This window comes from Onychomys torridus, chromosome 8 (assembly GCF_903995425.1).
Source record: "Onychomys torridus chromosome 8, mOncTor1.1, whole genome shotgun sequence".
Classification (NCBI taxonomy): domain Eukaryota; kingdom Metazoa; phylum Chordata; class Mammalia; order Rodentia; family Cricetidae; genus Onychomys; species Onychomys torridus.
The window spans coordinates 41,187,612-41,207,713 of NC_050450.1; the positions used below are offsets into that span (position 1 = coordinate 41,187,612).

At 48.9% G+C, this 20,102-nt stretch overlaps 1 protein-coding gene across 1 annotated transcript in view; it reads left to right on the forward strand.

The window, feature by feature from the left end:
* Fstl4 (follistatin like 4) overlaps nt 1-20,102 on the forward strand; it is a 421,445-nt gene that overhangs the window by 301,100 nt on the left and 100,243 nt on the right. Inside the window, exon 6 of the mRNA XM_036197831.1 lies at nt 196-319. Coding sequence (XP_036053724.1) covers nt 196-319 — 124 coding nt within the window. The remainder of the gene's footprint in view (nt 1-195; nt 320-20,102) is intronic.

The window sequence follows — 20,102 nt, forward strand, 5'->3', positions numbered from 1 at the left end:
TCTGAGGCATGGGGTCCTCGATATGACCATGGTCATGTCAACAGTACACATTTACTCATGGCTTCAACCGTTCCCACACCCTAAGGCCTTTTATGCTTCCCTGAGTCCCCATTAGACCTGGTGCACTTTCCAGCAGCAGCATCCGTGATGCTGAGCTCACTGGTGACTCAGGCTTTGTCTCTTCTTACCTCACAGTACGTGCTAAAGGAACAGGACCTAGACGGTTCCCTGAAGGGATGCTCACCAGGTGATCTCCTGCAATTTGATGACTACAACAGCGATGGCTCCTTGACCCTTGGGGAGTTCTACACAGCCTTCCGTAAGTGAGACCTTTGCACAGTGCTATGGGAGTGGGAACTGATTTCCTCAGACATTGCCATGCCTTGCTTGTGATGCAGCATCAGAAGCCTGGACCGCAGGTGCATAGGGCGTGTGAGCCTGGCTTCAGCAGTCTTCAGGTGGATTTGGCTTAGATGTGAAAGAAGTCCAGATTGTTCTGTACAAGCCTGAGCCATAAGAAAGGGGCAAAACAAGATGGGTAGGAAGGAGAGGGCTCGCCAACCCTCTGCCTTTTGAATAACTATGCTGTTCGTTGATGGAGGGACTTGGGATGTAACTACAGCAGAGCTGTAACAACAATCCTCTTGACTGCATATCATGTTTGTTTACCTCAGATATGACATCAGTGACAGACCACAGAAATGAGTCCACCCAAGTCCAGTTTAGTGAACCAGAGGAGTTATTGCAGTTAGTTTAGAGGAGCCGGGGTGACTCAAAGGGGGCAGTATCGCTTGGAAAGCCCACTGTAGTGTGGGCAATAGCTCATAGGTTAACAACCTTCAGCAGGACTTGAAGGCAACTCAACTGATCGGAGTCTCTTCTACCATGCAATTTCCATTACTTAGATAACTTGAAGGAGGGAGGAATCCTATGAATCTTGTGGCTTTCAGGAGCTTCCTGGTCTTGTATTTACTTCCTGAGTCATAAGCCTCCCTCATTCCTCCAGGAGAGAATGTTTCAATTCAGGGGAAACTGTTCTACAGCACTGAACATGGAGGCAACTGGACTCCACTGGAGAGCCCTGCTTGGAGGGAAACACTGAGGCTGGAGGCATGGCCAGGCAGTAACTGCCCAAGAGCAATGGAGAAAGTCTCTATGCCCAAGAGAGGTAGCAGGCTATCTAGAGAAGCCACAGACAGTAAGTACTCCTGTTGGAGCGGAAGTGGGGCTCTCAACCTCCCTCAAAGAGCAATTCTCAAAAAAACAACTTTGTAGTTAACATGCTGTTATAGCCTCTAGCTATTGCTCAAAGAGGCCCAGGCTTGATCAGAAACATTTCGTAAGGTTAGGCATTATCATAATCTTATGACCATCTTAGGGTAGTCTTTTTATCCCCACCTCAAAGCAGACTTCCCAGAACTAAGCAAGTTTTACAGAAACTGAAAATGTGCAGATTTCCAGTTAAGACAGTTTTATCTTTAGCAAACAGGACTTGTTGTCTAAGTGGATATTGGTGGTGGTCACTTCTCAAGGGAGAAGAGCAGATGCACACCTCCTTCAAAAAATGGAAGCAGTGGGCAGGTTTACAAAAGCAGATGTCAGTAGATCAGTGTCAGCTTTGTCGGGCCTACCGACAGTCAGCTGGGTAGCTGGGTAGAGGTGTTCGGATTGAAGAGACAGTGAAGAAGACTTTCTCACAGTCCTTCAAGGAGACTCTGTGTGCTAATCAGAACTTTCTCACAGCCTTGGAGCAAACAAACTTGAACTCTATTGACTCAGAATAGACTTCAGATTCTAACTGGGAAACTGAGTCAGTTGTGGGCTCCCACATAGCTCTGTGGTCTCAGATGGGAGACAGCTTCCTACCCTTGTGTACCTTCCTGTTTCCTAAATCAGTTTGCTAATCATAATGTTCATGCTTGCTATTGTCCTTTTCTTTTTTACTCCCATGCCCTGAGTGGCTCCTCCTTGGGTTCCCTGGTGTGTGCCACACCTGGAGATGACCTGCTTAGAGATTCCATCAAGCTAACTCTGGGTGGGGCTTGCTGACATGAGAGGAAACCTCAGAGAGGTCCACCAGGGCCCACACTGGGGGAGGGCAGCTAGTGTGCTGGGTCCATGCTAGAGACCAGAAGAACATGCTTTGCCCTAAAGAGGGGAATCCCATTTATATTCAAGGGTACTCTGGTCTGCTTAGAGCAGGTAGTGTGTGTGAACCCTGTGACATGCTTATGGGCGTGCAAGGCAGCGGAAGAATGGTAGGTGTTGGCCTTCGGGAGGCAGTACAAGCTCCTGAAGACACTGAGCATCCTAAGCCACAGAATTTAGAATCTCTCCTCCTGGCACTCATCAGGAATTTCATCTTCTCAGAAGGTGACCCTGCAGTGTAGTGACACCACTTTGAGCTCTGGTTACCCCCAAGAGGCAGTTCTTCTTGTTGGCAAAAGGAGATTTTTGGCAAGTAGAAGATATACTTGAAAGACACAAAGAAGAAAAGCAAGTGATGTTTCTCTGCAGGAATTTCCCGTGTTCCTGTGTGGTTCTATGGGGAAAGAGAAGGCTTTCCAGTTCACAGCATCTTTGGTGTCCAAGGTTACTAGCCAGTTACTACTGCAACGCTTTGTTTGATGTAGTATGATTATGTTTGGTCTCTAGCATCCTCATCCTTGCCAACTAGTAAAACCTGTATCTGCTGATACTAGTTCATGATAAAGTGTGAGTGACTTGTAAGCTTGTCCTGTTGCTAGAAATAGGAGTATCAAGAGCTTATTTGCAAAAACAAATCTTGAAATTTTAAAATGTTTATGGAGTTGACTATTAAATGGTCAGGAACTTCATAAATACATAGCTGAGCAGTCAGCTCTAAGTCCACAGTGGTGAAAATCTTACCACCTCCAATATCCATAACCACATAAAGGATACCCAAAAGGGGAAGAGTAGCTATTTTATTATTATTATTATTATTATTATTATTATTATTATTATTATTATTAAGAGAGACATGCTAAGTGTTGACCTGAATAGCACAAAAGAGACCCTCCCTGTTGACCCCAGTTCATCAGTAGTCTCTCCACCCAGTTCCCTTGATAACACTAGTCCCACAGAACTCAGATGGACTAGGGAAGCAGTGTCAGAAGACACGACAGCCAGACTCGTTCTCCAAGTCAGGAAGTGGCATGCTTTCCAGGGGCAGATCTAATGCATGCTGCCTGAACTCCAACTCCTCTGCAGAGAGCTCTGTATCACCTTGAGGACACACCTGTGGCATGTAGGGAGGGAGTGTCTAGATTGGGTTAGTTGAGCTGGGAAGACCCACCACTAGATGTGGTAGAACCAGTCTGTAGGCTGGGCTCCTAGACGGCTTGAAAAGGGGAAGGCAAGCTGGGCACCGGAACTGATCTCTCTGTGCTTCCCGACTGTGGGTACAACATAACCAGCTGCCTCACATTCCTACTGCTGTGACTGCCCTCCATGACAGCCTGTATCCTCTCAAACTGTGAGCCAAAACCAACGCTCCCTTCCTGAAGTTGCTGTTGTCAGGCAGCTGGTCACAGCAGTCAGTAAAGTAATTAATACAGCTATGTACCACCACTCATGTGGCCAGCGATGGCACATCCTCAATCCTGGGGATGGATCTGGAGCCAAACAACAAGCTCTTGGTTTTGTTCCTGAGGAAGTGCAAGCATCTCTACTGCCCATGAAGACAGACAGATGGTTTCTTATATGTCGATATAAACAAGACAGAAGGTTGATACAAACAAGAGCCCCTGTAGGAAAGGGGGCACACTGTCCCTTCAGCTTCAGCCATAGATCTCAAGCAGGGCACCCTGATGTCGGCTCCTTCCATTCCTAGCTTATTATTTGAAAAGCCTTATAATCATCATTTTTTGAAGCAAATTAGATTCTGCGGTTGCCTTGGACTTGTTTTGAACCAGGCAGCCAAACCATTCATCACAGCCCAACCCAAATAATAGATATGCAATAAATGTAAACTTGCAGCCATTGAGGAAGCCACAAAATGAGTTAACCCGGCTATAAAGACCTGACATGCTGCAGCTCTGAGCATCCAGGGATCAATGGCTTTTCAAAGTTATAGGAACTGCATGCTAATTCCCAGAGCTGTAGTGATAGATGTTTGGCTCAGTGAGTTTTAAATGAGTAATTGAAATGAGACATACAGGCATAACTGATTCCCTAGAAAGCGATGGGCATTCAAGAAATCTCACTAAAAACCAGTTGTATCTTACATATCTCAGCAACAATATTTTAGATTTAATTTTAACAGCTGGAGTTGATGGGCTGGCAGAAGCTGAGAGTTTGGAGTTTCATTTGGGTTACAAGGTAGGGTAGAAGATGCAGGGACTCCAACAGCCTTCTAAAGCAAACTCCATCATTCTACCGAAGATGACAGGCCTGGGCTAGGGCAAAAGTGGATGAATCTCTGTGAATTCTGGGCCATCTGGGCCTACGAAATGACCTCACCTCAAAACAAACAAAGATGATGTGTCTGGGTGTTTGCCCTGCAGAACTTACATATATTGATGAGTTTGTGGTGGGGATGGAGAGGGAGGCTTCCTCAGAAGTTTACCTTGTGGGGTAGCTGCTCTGACCCTTCTTTGAGCTGGTTTGCAGAACTCAGGTGTTAAAGGCTAGGCACGGAGTTCCATGGCTACTAGCTGCCTTGCTGAGTTGGTTCATGGTGAGGTTGCATCTTACTCCTGGCTTTAAGAAGTAGGTGAATGCCACACTCTGGGAAGAGGACACAGGACAGGTGTGTTAGCCATAAGAACCAGATCTGTCTGTGTCTGTCTGCCTGCCTGCCTGTCTCTCTCTCTCTCTCTCTCTCTCTCTCTCTCTCTCTCTCTCTCTCTCTCTCTGTGTGTGTGTGTGTGTGTGTGTGTGTGTGTGTGTGTGTGTGTGAATGCAGGAGTGTAGACGCCAAAGAACAACCTAGGATAGTTTCTTGGGCACTGTCCACCTTGGTTTTTGCAGGGTTTCTCACTGACCTGGCACTCATCAAGTAACCTGGGTGGCCTGGCCAGCAAGCCCCAGGGATCTGCCCGTCTCTTCCTCCTCAGTACTAGATTGGGATTACAATCACGTGCCACCAAGCTGAACTTTAAAAGAGGGCAGGAGGATTCTAGGATCAAACTCAGGTCCCCATGCTGACAAAGCAAACACTTTACCACCTGGGCCATCTCCTCCACCCCTGCATCCATCTCTTTCTGACCAGCAGTCAGAGCTAGGACTCGTACCCCAGTTACCCATCCCACACAGTGACAGGCATGAAAGATGAAGGTGGCCTCCCTGTCTCTCCATCTATCAACTAAACATTGTTTTCAAGTTGCTTTTGACACCCCAGATCAAAGTCAGGCCTCTGAACTAAAGGCGCAGTGTCCTCTCTGCGTGTGTCCTCCACCTCCCCCTCCTCCAGCCACCTGTCCCTGCTGTGACAGAGACCCAGGCTCCAAGGCCACTGGAAAGCCAGATGCAAGCTGGTCCTGACAGTTCATCACAGCCAATTAACTCAAAAGTCGCTCACCTAAAAAAGCTTCTCAATTCTGCATGTTTTTACATTTTTCCAAATGTTCAAGTTGGGATCACAGGGAAAAAAAACAGGTCACTTAAATGAGGACGTTTTTTCCTCCTTAAATTCATTATCAGTTTCTTCTTCTTTTTAGACAGATACTTGTCCACATAATTAATCCTCTGAGGGCAAGCCTAGCAAATGTGTGGATGGAGGCAGGTTTTGAGCAGCCACATGGGCCTCACATGGTATCACTCCAGATCACCAAGCATCCCAAGGTGCTGACAGGGTGGGAATCTGATCCAGGTCTCCCTCTGGCACTTGGGAACCCCAGGCATACAGAAAGGGGAAAGTATCCACCTCCTCACTGTCTGAGTCTTGTAGCCAGGGCAACTCTGAAGAAGATGAACCATTCACCGGGTGAAGTTGCACGTTTCCCACCATCTTTGCTACAGAGTGGGAGGGAGGACCAGTCTGGCTGCACACATCTTATCCCCTGGAACCAATGATGGCTGCCACCATCCCAAGCTTCCATAGCCACCTCCCCAAACCCAGTAATGACCCAGTGGTGACAGAAGACAGCCCCAAGCTGGAGCAAGCGTTCTCAAATGTAGTTAGACTTTCCTTTGCAGGACCGCCAGCTCCCCAATAACAACATGGCAACTTCATATTAATTGCAAAAGCTTGGCCTTTAGCTTAGGCTTTTTCCCAACTAGCTCTTATAACTTAATTAACCTGTTTTTATTAATCTACATCTTTCCATGTAGCTCGGTTACCTCTCCTTTGTACCATATGTCCAACTTGCTCTGTGTCTCTGTGAGCCTAGATTCATCTCCTTGTCTTCTCTTTCCCTGGAAATCCTGCCTATCCTCTCCTGCCTAGCTATTGGCCATTCAGCTCTTCATTAAACCAATCAGAAGATGCTTTGGCAAAGACACTTCTTCATAGTGTACAAAAAGATTGTCCCACAACAATAAGTATCCCACTAACCAGCTCTCTCAGGCTCTTTACCCATCGCATGCTGGTGAAGGCAGATCCTGCCTCATCCTTGCCATTTAGTTCCTAGCAGTGAAGCCAGGCTAGAGGATGGGTTCAGAGCCAGCACACCACCTCAGGGTCTGTGTATGTCAGTATTATTCATTGTAGCTGGCAATGGGTTCTTACCATTATAGAGACACCCAGTCTTTAACCTGGACCAGCACTGTGCACTGAGCCCACTTTTTTAGAGAAAGAAACAAATTCAATGAGGTTTAAGTACCCAACCTGAGGTCACACAGCCAGCAAGTAGCAGAACTGGAATTGCCCTTGACCATGATTCCAGAACCTCCTCATGCATTTAAACTTGTGCAGCATTCCCCTTTGCCTTCTCCAGGGAGAAGTGTGCTGTCCCATACTTCAAGGTCATCCCAACAGTCTCCCCCTACCAAGATGTCTTTCTCAGCTTCTCTTTTCACATGGGCCAAGCCCGGCACCCCATCCTCTGGGAGCCCAGAGACAGTCCTCAGCTTGTCTCTGCTTTTCTCCCTCCTCCTTCTCCACCTACCCTGCTCCTCCTCTTCCTCCTCCTCCTCCACTTCCTCCTCCTCCTACTCCTCTTCCTCCTCTATTCATGTTGAAGTCTCAAAGCCTCTTTCTCATCTCAGTAGTTCATTTCTAGCAACTGCAACTGCATTGTGAGGCCCAGCCTCGCCAGCCTTTGTCTGGAATCCAGTCTTCCTTTTTTAAAGATCCCAGCTGGAAACTGTCAATGGCCTCAGTGCAGAGCAACTGAATAATAGAAAATGAACTAATTACAGGTTGTTATCGAAAATCTATTATATACTAATTGCAAAAAACACATTCAAATATGATGCTTTGATGGTTTTTTTAAGCCTTCCTCTTTTGGGGGAGAGACAGGGTAGAGTGTCTGGACACCTTGCCCATCATCATCCCAAGGGCTGTGGAGCCAACTCTTGTTCATGGGGTCAGACAGCCAAGACTGACTTTATGCATCATGGAGAAACTAAAAATTCTGCATGGAGCTCTCTGGATATTAGTAAATACTTTAAAACGACTGCAGAGGAGGCAAAAGATTTGGTTACAGAGATATAAATGAGAACAATTGAAATGTCAGCCTTTTACAGGATAGCACCGTATTGCCATCATGAATCTCACTGTTTTTTTGCAAAGCTTTTGTGGGAACTTTAATGCACAATTCAGCACTGAAGGTCATATTTCTGATTTCTGAGCTTGCTCCCTTGAATCATAGTGTTGGGGAGGCTTGGGATGTGCAAGCCTGAGCTATCCAAAGCCAATATCTCAATCAGGATCCTTATATGGCTAAGGTTGCCTTCAAAGCCCCAAACAAAAGCCCAGAAAGCAAGCTTATAACAGCACAGAGGGAGACTCCCCTGCAGCCGGCTGCCTCCTTGGCCTGCCATTAGCACCCTGGTGGTCTTGTGGATGTGGCTGGCATGGAGTGTGAGGAAGCACACCAGAAAGGCTGCTATGGTTTAGATGTGGAGTGTCCCCACAGGCTTATATGTCAACACTTTGTCCCCAGCTGGTGGCGCTGTTTTGGGAGGCTGTAAAACCTTGCACAAGAAGGGCTAGATGGAGGAAGTGGGTTGCTGGGAATGATGGTGGTCTTAAGGTTTATGATCTAGCTCTACTTCCTGTCCTGTCTTCCTAGCCACTCAGATGTAAACATAAGCCAGCAGCCTCCCTCACAGTCCTGCTGGTGTGTGTCCCTGCCTGGATGGACCACACCCCCAAGCATGAACCAAAGTCAGGGCTTCCTCTCAGTGGCCTCTTGTCAGAGTTTGGCCATAGCAATAAGGTGGCCCTCCCAAGGCTGGGCACTTGAAGCATAGTCATGAGCCCACCACCTGTCTGTCTGTCTGTCTGTCTGTCGTCTGTCATCTGTCATCTGTCTTCTCCTACTACCTCTTTTCAGATGCAGTGACAATCCCTTGCAAGACCCTATACCTACCATTAGGAGGCCCCAGTCCGTGGTCTGCACAAGGCATGTGTCCTGGGGTGGGGGTGGGGAGCAGTGGCCAGAGGAAATCCATGACAGGTCACAGTGACTGAGTGAACATCAGTCACACTCAATACCAAGCCCCAAGAGCAGGGTAACCCTTGGTGAGAGGAGGCTAAAGAGTCATACCCTAGGAACCAAGAGGCTCTGGGTAGATAGAGAGAGGCATTTGATGCTTATGCTGCTACTTAAACATGAGGTACTGCCAGATCTGCCTCATCTTAAATTCTTTCATGCATCAGTCCCTTCTTATCATGGCTCTTACAGGGTACCCCTCCATCCCTGGAGGCCAAGGTGGCTTCTGACCACCCCAGAACTTTCCTTGGAGCCTCCCTCTGGCCCAAGGTTGAGACAGGGAAGATTAGGTGGTTAGAATATTGGCAGAGGCCATAGGACTGTAGAGTATCCACAGAGATAGCCACAGAGCAGACAAAGCAGTGGACAGAGGGGAAGGAAGGGAGGGTGAGATTACTATTGTCCCAACCTGTTCTGGTTAGAAAGAAAAGCCAGCTGAGCTGGGGCGGAGGGTAGGGAGAGAAAAGCCTGGAGCTTTTCATACAATGGACATTCAGTCCCATAGCAGAAGGAACTCTTTAAAAGATTGAAGGCCATATTAAGAAATAAACACATGGCCAGGTGGCGATGGCGCACACCTTTAATCCCAGCACTCAGGAGGCAGAGCCAGGCGGATCTCTGTGAGTTTGAGGCCAACCTGGTCTACAGAGTGAGACCCAGGACAGGTATCAAAACTACACAGAGAAACCCTGTCTCAAAAAAACCAAAATAAAAATAAGTAAATACATATGTAAATATATAAGAAGATGATCAGAGTAATATGCCACTTTCCAAAGAGAAGAGACAAGGTGTCAGCCTGTTCCTCACATAGTACTAGCCATGTTAGTGGTCCACCATGACAGGCAAAGAGGTGCCTTCCCCTATGTATAATCTAATTTACCTCTCAGTCCAACTGGCCTTCTATCACTCCATGCTGACCTCAGAAGACTCTATTTAGAAGGTGGCCTTAGCTGTCTGTATGACTGGGCATCTGACCTATCCCACCAAGAGTCTCCCAGAGGCTCCCTGGAAACTGTGAGGAAGCCCACGGCCAAGAGGCTGGCAGTGCCCTCTGTAGTAACATGTCTAGACCCAAATCACATCTAATTTCTATGTGTGCAGGGCCTACAAGGTCAGAGGTCATAGACTCTCTAGAAGTTGTTCTTCCTAGCTGTATGTATTGTTGAGGATATGGGACCACAGTGAGTGAGCAGAAGAACAAACCAATGAGAGATGTTCTCTAGTAATGGAGAGGCTTGCGTTCTGACTGTGTGAAGGGAGGCACATACCAAACATCACATACTCTGATTCCAGTTCACACAGACATAAACAGGAAAAGTTCTGGTCTCCTCTTCCCTGACTCCCTCATGAGTCCCACCTAGAGTTGAGGTGACCAGAGGACAGCCAGCCAGTCTGGCTGCCACCACTAAGGGACTGAATGCTACTTTTTAGCACAGGATACTTGGAAATGGTTTTCTGTTCCAGGCTATAAATAGATCCCAGCCCCTCGGCCACAGTCCTGCTGGCTTGGCCTCCTGCTCCTGGTATGGAGCTGCCCCAGTGAAAGTGTGCAGCAGCTGGTATGCTGAGCCTTGGAGAGCAGTCTGGGATGGTGTGGGCATTTTTTCTTTAGAAAAGGTTTCGGGTAGAACAACTGCTTGTGATTTGTTGGGAAATCTCCTGAAGCTGGGGATGGACCCAGATCCACAGGGCTCCATTCCCAGTCCACAGTAGATGAATGAGTAGGGTACCTGAAATGTTCTGAGCCACCCCTAAGCCCCCTATCTGTATGGCACCTCTAGGCTCACAGTCTTCCTGAACACTTTGGAAACTTCCTAGGCAGATCTTCCTCCAGCCAGCTACTGCTGACCCTCCCTAGCCACCACAAGCCACACAAAGACCACTCCCCCTAAGCCCAAGAAGGCTGGTGGCCACAGAGTTCCACTCAAAGCCAGGTCATTAATTCCAGATCTTTCCATGACAGGGCATGCAACTGAAGATTTCACAGCCTGCTAGGACCCTTTAGGGCCTTCCCTTCCTTCCTCCACATTGTGGGTACAGCCAGCACACTCGGGCTGTTCGCCCATACACTGCTTGGAGAGTGGGATCCTGAGCCTTCACCTATTTGCAGAGGCAGCTCTCACTCACAGGTGCTCTTGGACATCTGCCACCTGCACCCCTCCTGGACCACACCACAGAAATAACAGAGATACTGGTTGGCAGATAGGTGGGCAATTAATGCACAGAACTTCCTGGTGAATCTGGGGGCCTTCCGGCTCCACAGGGAAGCTGGAGTCCCAGGGAGCATACTTGTTCAGGTTTCCTCCACTCTCCCTGGAGTTACCAGCTCTATGTACGATATCTTCCTCTGGAACTCAGTCTTATAGATAACAATGACTTCTCTGCCCCCTCTGTACTTCTAGAGACTCTCTGTTAGCCTTGTTCACCTCTACTACTGGCCCTAACCATCAAAAGTCCACTTCTTTGCAATGGCATTGAAAACGTACTGGTACCTGGCAATAGGTTCAAGTGGGGAAGTAAAGCCTTGGAGACAAAGGTTATGCCCCTGCCTCTGTGTGTGTTCAGAGCACCCATCACTTGGCATCCCTCACTGATATCTTGGTGGTGGCTGACAACCTAGGAGCTCCCAAGAAGCTTGCACTGAGCCCTACATTGTTCATACTCAGGACATGGCAAGGTATTTAAGGTCAGAGTTGGCCTGTGGCTGGCTCAGACAGAATAAGTAAGAGTGGATCGGACGGATACCAAAGAATTCGAGGTCACCTAGAAAACTCCCGGTGCTGGCCAAGAGCCCTGCCAGCCTCTGGCCCATGTAGTCATTGGGTGAACAGATGGGCCTGGAGTAGGCAGGTTCCATCCCTGTGGGAGATCAGAGTTCCCATGTCTCCTTACATCACATCATCCAGCACAGGGCACAGAACACATACAAGGTAAAACAGACCCCCCATCATCCTGCTAGGTGCTGACCAGGCCTGCCATGGCACAGCCCTGCCCTCCCCGAGGAGCCATGAGACCTGAAAATACTAACATAGGAGTGGCAAGCAACAGGTGGCCGGAACTTCCACATGAAGCTCCTGGGTTTGGAAAGGAAGAAAAGTTGTGGAGTGTCTTCCAGAGAGGGAGTTGAGAAAGCAGTAGTGGTCACATCCAGACGGAGTCTTGTCCTCAGCAACAGTCCTGTATTCGTCAGGGTTTTCTAAAGGAACAGAACTGATAGAATGAAAAAATTATACATACACACACACACACACACACACACACACACACACACACACACACACACACACACACACACACACGCACACACACACACACTCACACACACACACTCACACACAGAGACACACACTCTCACACACACACACACACACACACACACACACACACACACACACACGGCTTTATTAAAGTGGCTCACAGGCTGTGGTCCAGGCAGTCCAGCAATGGCTGTCTACTGATGAAAAGGGCAGGAATCTGGAAGTCCACAGGCTGGGTGTCTCCGCGGCCCCATTCCTGGAGAACTGCTGGTCTTCGGTCTATGCTGGAATGCTGAAGAAGTAGGGTCTAACCCCAGTGAAGGAATACCTCAGCAAGAAAACAGACGAAGCAGCCATGAATGAGCATGAGGGCAAGCACGCAAAAGTGAAAGCTTCCTTCTCCTGTGTCTTTTTATGTGGGCAGCTGCCGGAGGTGTGGCCCAGACTTAGGGTGGGTCTCCCCACCTCCTACGATCTAATCAAGAAAATCCCTCACAGGTGTGCTCATCGACTTAGGTTTTAGTTGATCCCAGACATAGTCAACTTGACAACCAAGACTAGCTGTCACAAGCCCCATGCCCCCAGCCTAAATACATGTCTGCCATGGGGGCTGCCTGGTGGATTGTGTCATGCAGAGGCCAACTTCTGTCCACCCATCCTGGCTCCTCCTCCCCCCTCCCCCTTGCTTCCAGACATAAGGGTGCAGTGGGAGGTGTTTGAAGGCCCCATAGAGCATCCCTTCTGGGAGGACGGCTCTTTCTGGCAGGGGAGCAGTTGACAGCTGCTTCTGACTGGAGAAGGGTGACAGTGTGTTTCTGCTGCAAATGCCATAACCATGAAAGAATGGCCTGAGCGGGACCCCTGGGCTCCCCAAGTCGACTCTCCATCCTACAGAGGCTGAATGTCCACTTCAGAATACTCAGGGCCAGACTTGCGCAGCCTCCCCTCCCCCACCTGTCTTCCAGCCATGGCTTGGGAAGAGTTTGGAAAGAAGCCCATGTGGAGGAGAAGCAGAGGTGGCATGGGCTGGAGGGAGAGTTCATCAGCAGCTGTATAGCTGCTGATGAATAGCTCTGGGCCACGGCAGCTTTGAGGGAGCAGGAGGACCTCTCAGTTAAATGGAACTAGGGGGAGGCATGAGGAATGTGTGGCCATGTGGGTCCCTCCCGAGCCTCTGTGCTGTGTCTGCATACCTTTGAAGTCAGAAGAGCTGATTGATCTCGCCTGGAATGAAGGGCAGAGACCCAGCCCAAGCCCATGATCCCTTGCTCCCAGACCACAGGCTCTCTGTAAGCAGCCTTGGCCAGGCCGCCAGGCAGATGAAATATTAAAAAGCCTCAGAGTCTGGGAAGTTTCACTCTAAATGGGTTGTGTTGGACTGGACCAACTGAACTAAAGAACAGTGTCTCTCAGAAGGCTGTGGGCCCTTGCCAACTGCAATATTTGCAAGCAAAATGGCTTCGAGATGCCCAGGATGCGGGAAGTTAGTCTCCACCACTAAGGGACAGTGTGGCATTACAATGGCTGCAGCCCAGGCTTCAGTAGCCTCACTTCGTGTGTGAGTACGGCCTCCTGAATGCTAGTCCCTGCTTCTTATCCTTGGGAGAGGATGCTGGGGCCAAGAGTTCTTCCAGGCTAAATGGCTTGATAAGTACCTGTCGCTTAGTGTCAGCAGGACAGTGAATGCCCAGAGTGAGCTAAGACATACCCGCAGAAGTCAAATGGTTCAGCATCATGGCTTCAGTCGCTCCAAAAATCTTCACGAAGTCCTCAAAGTCCTAGACCAGAAAGGCTTCTTTCTACGTGATCATAGCATGAGGTTTGCATGTAGAAGGTCACCAGCTGGTGCACTGTTTGGGAAGGTTGTAGAACTTCCAGGAAGTAAGGTCTGGTTGAGCAACAGGCTTTGAAGGTCATGGCCTAGCCCCACTCTTGATGTTTCTTGATCCATCAAGACATGAGCAAGCAGCCACATGTTCCCACTGCCACAGCCACTGTTCCCACTGCCCCCACTGCCACCAGTTGTACCCACCATCTTGCCTTCCCCACCATGGTGAACTATAACCCTTCAAACTGTGAACCAGAAGAGACCTCTGCTCCCTGAAACTGTTTTCTGCCAGGTGACAGAAACAACCATGAGAAAAGTAGCCAACACATGCCCTAAATTGAAGCAACTGGTAACATTTGCTGTCATGTATCCCTGCATGCCTAGAATCTGCTCCAGGCCAGCTCTGGGCTTAGCCCCGAGAAGACAGAGATGACATGGCAGGCCTGTCCCTGTCCCTATATCTACAAGTTTCCTACTGAGGAAAATGGTTCAGGACCCACAGTAGAAAGCCCACCTAGGATGGACATCTGCTGTGTGGACAGGGCCTGGTGCCAGTTCACAGTGCAGAGGCACCATGACTCAGAAGCTGAGCACTTCAGGTCCTCAGCATGCAGCAGAGCTGGCTTCTGAAAGCCACATCATTAATTTCAGGTAATAACCAACCCAGCATTAGTAGCTGATGCTAAGCCCGTCTAGGTGAATTCATTAATCCTTACAGCACTCTAGGAGGGAGGAGCTATTCCTCTTCACAGATGAAGCCCAGAGGCCCCATACATTTGATGACTTGCCCATTTTCCAGACCTAGGAAGCTATAGGACAGGGCTCAAATCCAAGAGACTGGTTTCAAAGCCCAAACTCTTGCCCACGCTGCTCTGACTCTCAAGTACCTTGGACAGCAGCATGTGTTTCATGGGTGCCCTTTGGCACCTCAGATTTGGCAGCTCTTGTCTTTGCAGGCCCCTATGGCTCGGGGATGGGAGTCTATCTAGCCAAATGATAGACTGTTGATCCCAACTCTACCCTGCCCCACTCCCAGCATCCTGTCCCACAGTGGCCAGTCCAACCCAGCACCTGTTCCTAAAATCTGTGAATGACTAGATCAGGCTTTGGGGCTGAACCCATAGTGGGCCAGAACCAATTTGACAAGCTCTTTCTGGATCCCAACATGTGGGGACTATGTTAGACATCTGTGGACTGTGAGTAGATACATGCACTGGGGATCAGTCAGATGCACAGGGTTCACACACAGGAAGCAAAGAGCAGGAGGTTTCAGCTGGTGGCTGAGTCAAAGCTTTTGTTACTAGCTAAAACATTTATTGCATTACCCAATAAAATATATTGCCTCACTTTGTGGCAATTCTTATGAAAAGAACAGTGTACCCCCAGTTAGAGATGGGGAAACTGAGTTACTGAGTTGTTAAAGAACTTGCCTTTGGTCACCCAGGTGGAACCCAAAAGATCATGGTAACTCCAGAGCCCCCATCCATATGTCTTAAGAGGCCTCATGCCACCCACAAGTCCACACATTGGCTTAAGGACCAATATGGGTGCTCTTTGTGCTTATGGCATCCTGGGGCTTACATGTGCCTCTTTTTTTCTTGATTTAGTCTAGTTTTTTATTCATTAATCAGGGACTGGTTCTTCCCCTGGGTGTCAATGTTGTTGTAAAACTCAATTAATACCCTTTAGCAAAATGCTTTGCGATCGCACGTGTGGGATATGATACATTAGCACAACATTATATTTTGGTGATAAAACTATCTGACATGAAATATCATCCCATTGATGCCTGTAGAGAGCCTTTATTTCAAAGGAGTTTGACGGACTATGCCCATCAGAAGGTGGAGACACTGGGTTGGAGAGCTAGCTCAGCAGCTCAGCAGCTCAGAGTACATCCTGTACTTCCGGAGGAGCTGAGTTCAGTTCAGCACCGGTGTCAGGCAGCTCACAACCACTTATAACTCCAACTCCAGGAAAGCTGACATCTGCTTCTGGCCTCTGCAGGCAGGTGAGCATGTGAACACACACACACCTACACACACACACACACACACACACACACACACACACACATATACACACACACACACATTAAAAATCTATACATATAGCCCAGTCAGAGGTGTCCAAGTGTCCCCTGTAGTAGCTTTCCTGATTTCCTCATCACCCCCTGAGCCCCTGGAATCAGCACCAGGTCACCCATGCGAATGCTCCCTGGTGGGACATGTGGGCCATGGAGGTTCTGCAGGCCTGGGAACAAAACTCCTTTCAGTGGAACTTCCACGGCAGTGAGGCTCCTGCACCAGTTCCAGCAGCCACACTGGGGTGCTTTAAGAACAGCACAGAGGGTGGGCAGGACGGGGTGGGCGGTAGGCAGCAAAGTTTACATACAGTAGACCATGGATGTCTCCTCCAGAAAAAGAATGCCTAAGCCTTGTGCTAGGACTGGGGAAGATGAAACCCAGCCATTTGGTTAAGACTAGGTCTGCTCTCTGGAAAGAAGGGTGAGGTTCCCAGAAGCCAGTTTGGGAAACATTTTGTCACTAGATGGAAAAAAAAATCTTTAGAGGGTATAATGTGAAACATTTCCTGGGGAGACAAGAACCAAAGGTCTGTTCACCCCAGATAAGGAAGACATCAGCATTTTGGCATGGTTTAAAGCCATACAATTGGACAAGGCCATTGAATTGGTGATGGTGGATGGAGTACAGCCCAGACTGGGCCCTGAGAGAAGTCAGGGAGATGGGGGTGTACCAGCTGCAAAAGACAATACAGAGCGAGGCCAGCACTGAGGCAGGAGAAAGCTGAGTGCAGGGTCCTGGGAGCCAGGGAAGAGTGGAGCAGCCAGATTGGGGGGGGGGGGGGGACGCATCTGGACAGAGCACAAGCAGAGAGTACCTTTGGGAGTTTGGCATCTTTGCGACGTCAAGGAGTGGCATGAGAAGGGAAGGCAAAAGTCTCAAATGACTTTAGGACAGAGGTGGAAGAGATCAGTGTCAGCCTTTCTGAGGCTTGCTGGGATGAAGTGAAGGAGTTTGTGGCGATTGATCAGGTGGAGTTGGCACAATCATAGAAGTAAAAAGAAATGGACATTCTCCACGGGCCGGGAGATGCCAACATGGCCACTTTAGGCACAAGGGGCCAGTCAGGCCTCAAGAAGGTGGAGTGACTGGCCCAGCCCATGGCAGCCCTCCAGGCCACTGTCTGGCCTCAGAGAGGGGACTAGAAAGGACCTATTTTAATTTTCTTCTCAGGCCTCCATATGACAAAGGAGAAATATCACCCTACATTATTATCTCTCAGAAAATACTCTCTGGAACCATAAAAAGGGAAATACAGCAGAGCTGGCCCATGAAGGCTGCCCTAAATCAGCAGCTTCTAAATTACCACAGTGGTACTCTCTAATTCCTGTGGATGAAAACATTAAAGATGACAATGTCCCTTTAAATCAAACTCCCTGGGACTTGGTGGAAAGAGTCACTGGGCTTTCCCCTCTCCCCCAGATTTTTTTTTTTTTTGTCTCTTTTCACCTTGTAATAAGATATAAATCATAACTTGTGGGGGTGAGATCTAGTAAGCAAGCTGTGAACATGGATTTTTCTAAAAATGAAGGTGTTTTGTTAATGGGAAGTGTCTCATCTCTGGGAATGGGAGAGTCTCGAGTGAAGTTCGCTATTCAACCTCACACTTCTAAAGTGTATTTTATTCGCAGGCTGGTCTCGGGCTAGCTGTGGCATCACTACAATGAACCAAATGACCTGGTGGCACCCTGGGAGGCTAGGGGCTGCCTGGCTCTCCCCCTGGGGAGGGCTGGACTCAGGTTACCCAGAGGCAAAGACGAAACCCCCAGAACCTTGCCCCATGATGCAAGGAAGCACCTCTCAGAAAAGGACACAGAAGCAGGACAGAGCCCTGGTGCTTGGGTACTGCCCATGCCTTCCAAGCCTAGCCAACTAGGTTCAAAAGCCTCTGGTGGGACCCAGAGCCTGGTACATCCTAGGACAGGAGGGAAAGAGGAGCCAGAGGTCAGAGCAGCCAGAATGGCAAAGACCCAGATATGCAGAGCTGTTGCTGTTTCTGGGGTAGGAAGCAGGTAAGAAGGAAAGAAAGTCGGGGTTAGCCCAAGCCATGGCAGAGGCAGCACAGCCCCAGGGCTCTTCCCTAGGTCAGCTCCCTTCCCCTCTATACTCGTCCATACTCTAGGCCCAGCTCCTTGAGCCTGAATCGGAGAGCCAAGGCCAGAACAAGCTACAACTGTGGAGTTGCACTATATCACCATGATGATCAATATTGTCAGCTCAACAGGATCTAGAATCATTAGGAGACATTCCCCTAGGCACCGCTGTGAGGGAGTCTCTGTACTGGGTTGGCTGAGGTAGGAAGGCCCACCTTAACTGTGGGCAGCACCACTCTATGCGCTGGGGTCACAGGCAGCTTTTATAAAAAGGGGAACGCACACTGAACACCAGCATTTATTTCTCTCCGCTCATGAGGTATGACCAGCCTGCTAACATGCCTTCCTGGTCAGGATACCCTCACGCTGGAATGGACCTTCCTTAAGTTTCCATAGCAGCATGAGGACAGTGCACAAGGAAGCCACCAGAGTAAGAAGTCTTGGTTATTTTATGGGACAGCCCTAGGCTTCGGCCAGAAATGGAAAGGTTTACTGGTTAAACTTCACAGGTTAAATCCTGCTGTCTATGACACTCCCAGAATAACCAAACACCTTAAGAGGCTCTCTCAACCCATGGCTTTAACTTAACCCTCCAGTCTGTGTCCTGTCTCCTGCCTTGCCCACCTCCACTACACATCTGTACAGATGAGGAAACTGAGTGCCACAAGGTCACTCATGGCCTAAAGGACATACATTGCCAAAAGACACCCTAGACCCTCATATGTTGTGACCTCATTGCAGGCCTGGCCCCACTGGCTTCTCTCCTCCAGACTTGCCTTACACACACACACGCACACACACACATACACACACACTGGCCATCTCTTCTCTGCCATTGCTGCTGCCATCGTATTCATCATCGTCTTCAACATCTTCTTCCTCAGTCATTTTCCCGTTTTCATGTCTTTGTGTATTGTGTATGTCCATGGGCACAGGTGTGGAGGCGCATGTGTGTGCAGGTGCATGTGTGTGCAGGTGCACATGGAGGTGGATGTCAGGAAATATCCTCAGTTGCTCTCCCGCCATATTCACTGAGGCAGGGTCTACCAGTCAAACCCAGAGCTTACTCACACATCATGGTATCTCAGTCAAACCCAGAACTCACCCATATGGCTAGTACCCCTAGCCAGCTTGCTTAGGGGATCCCATCTCTGCCTTCTGGAACTGGAATTCCAGGTGTGCTGCCATGCCCACCTGGCATTAACTGGAATCTGGGGGTCCAAACTCCAGCCCTCTTGCTAGCTTCTGAACCTTCTCTCCAGCCCTCTGGCTTCTTGCTAAGTGACATCTTTCCACTATATGTCCATGACTCTTCCTCTGTAGGTTGACAAGGAAACCAACTCTTTAGGCCTTGAAAGATACAGTCTCCATCCCAACTGTCAAATATATAATGAGAAGCATTATAAACTACACAGAAACCAATGAGTACAGCTACACACAATGGAACCTGACTTATGGACCATGAGGAACCTCCCTCCTCCAGCCATGCCTCATTCCCTCAGCTGGTCTTCCCAGTCAAGCCTCAGACCTCTGGTTTCTAAAACAAACCCTTGGCATACTCTTGGCTATTACTTATGGACACCACACATTAATATGAATGAACTCCCAGTCCCCATTTCCTATGTGTGCCTCATTAATTTATCATTCTTCCCAATTTCCTTTGTAACAAGACTGTACCTAAGTGGAATGTTGAGGTTGCAAACCATATGATTCCATGAGGAAGGTAGAGCTATGGGTTCTGGACCTAGACCACCAAGTGGGGAGGTATGGCTGGATGGGGCACTCATTGTGGTAGGCCTGTTGGGCCTGCTCAGCTTCCTGCCAATGGCTGCCTGGCCCCCAGCCTAGCACTTGGCATGTCTCATTGAAAAGAGTTCTAGTGATGAATGAGGCTAAATGGAGTCCCCAAGTACAAGCAGGAGAACGCGGGTGAAGGGCAGATGTCCTGTAGTTAGAGACACCTGTCATCTGGCCTGCCCATCCCTGGGTGTTCCCATGGCCACTGAGCTGAGAGAAAAGCCAGTTCTTAGAGCCATCTGTGAAGAGATCTCCCCTTCCTCCGGCTCCTTGAGGTATTTGCTTTGTCTGATGCCAGAGAGTGCTCACAGCAGAGGCCTAGACGGGGTAGTAAAATCCAAGGGTTCAGATATCCATGACAGGATCCACACACCCTGGAGGAGGTAGCACATAGAGTTGCCCATGCAGAATACATACTCGACCCC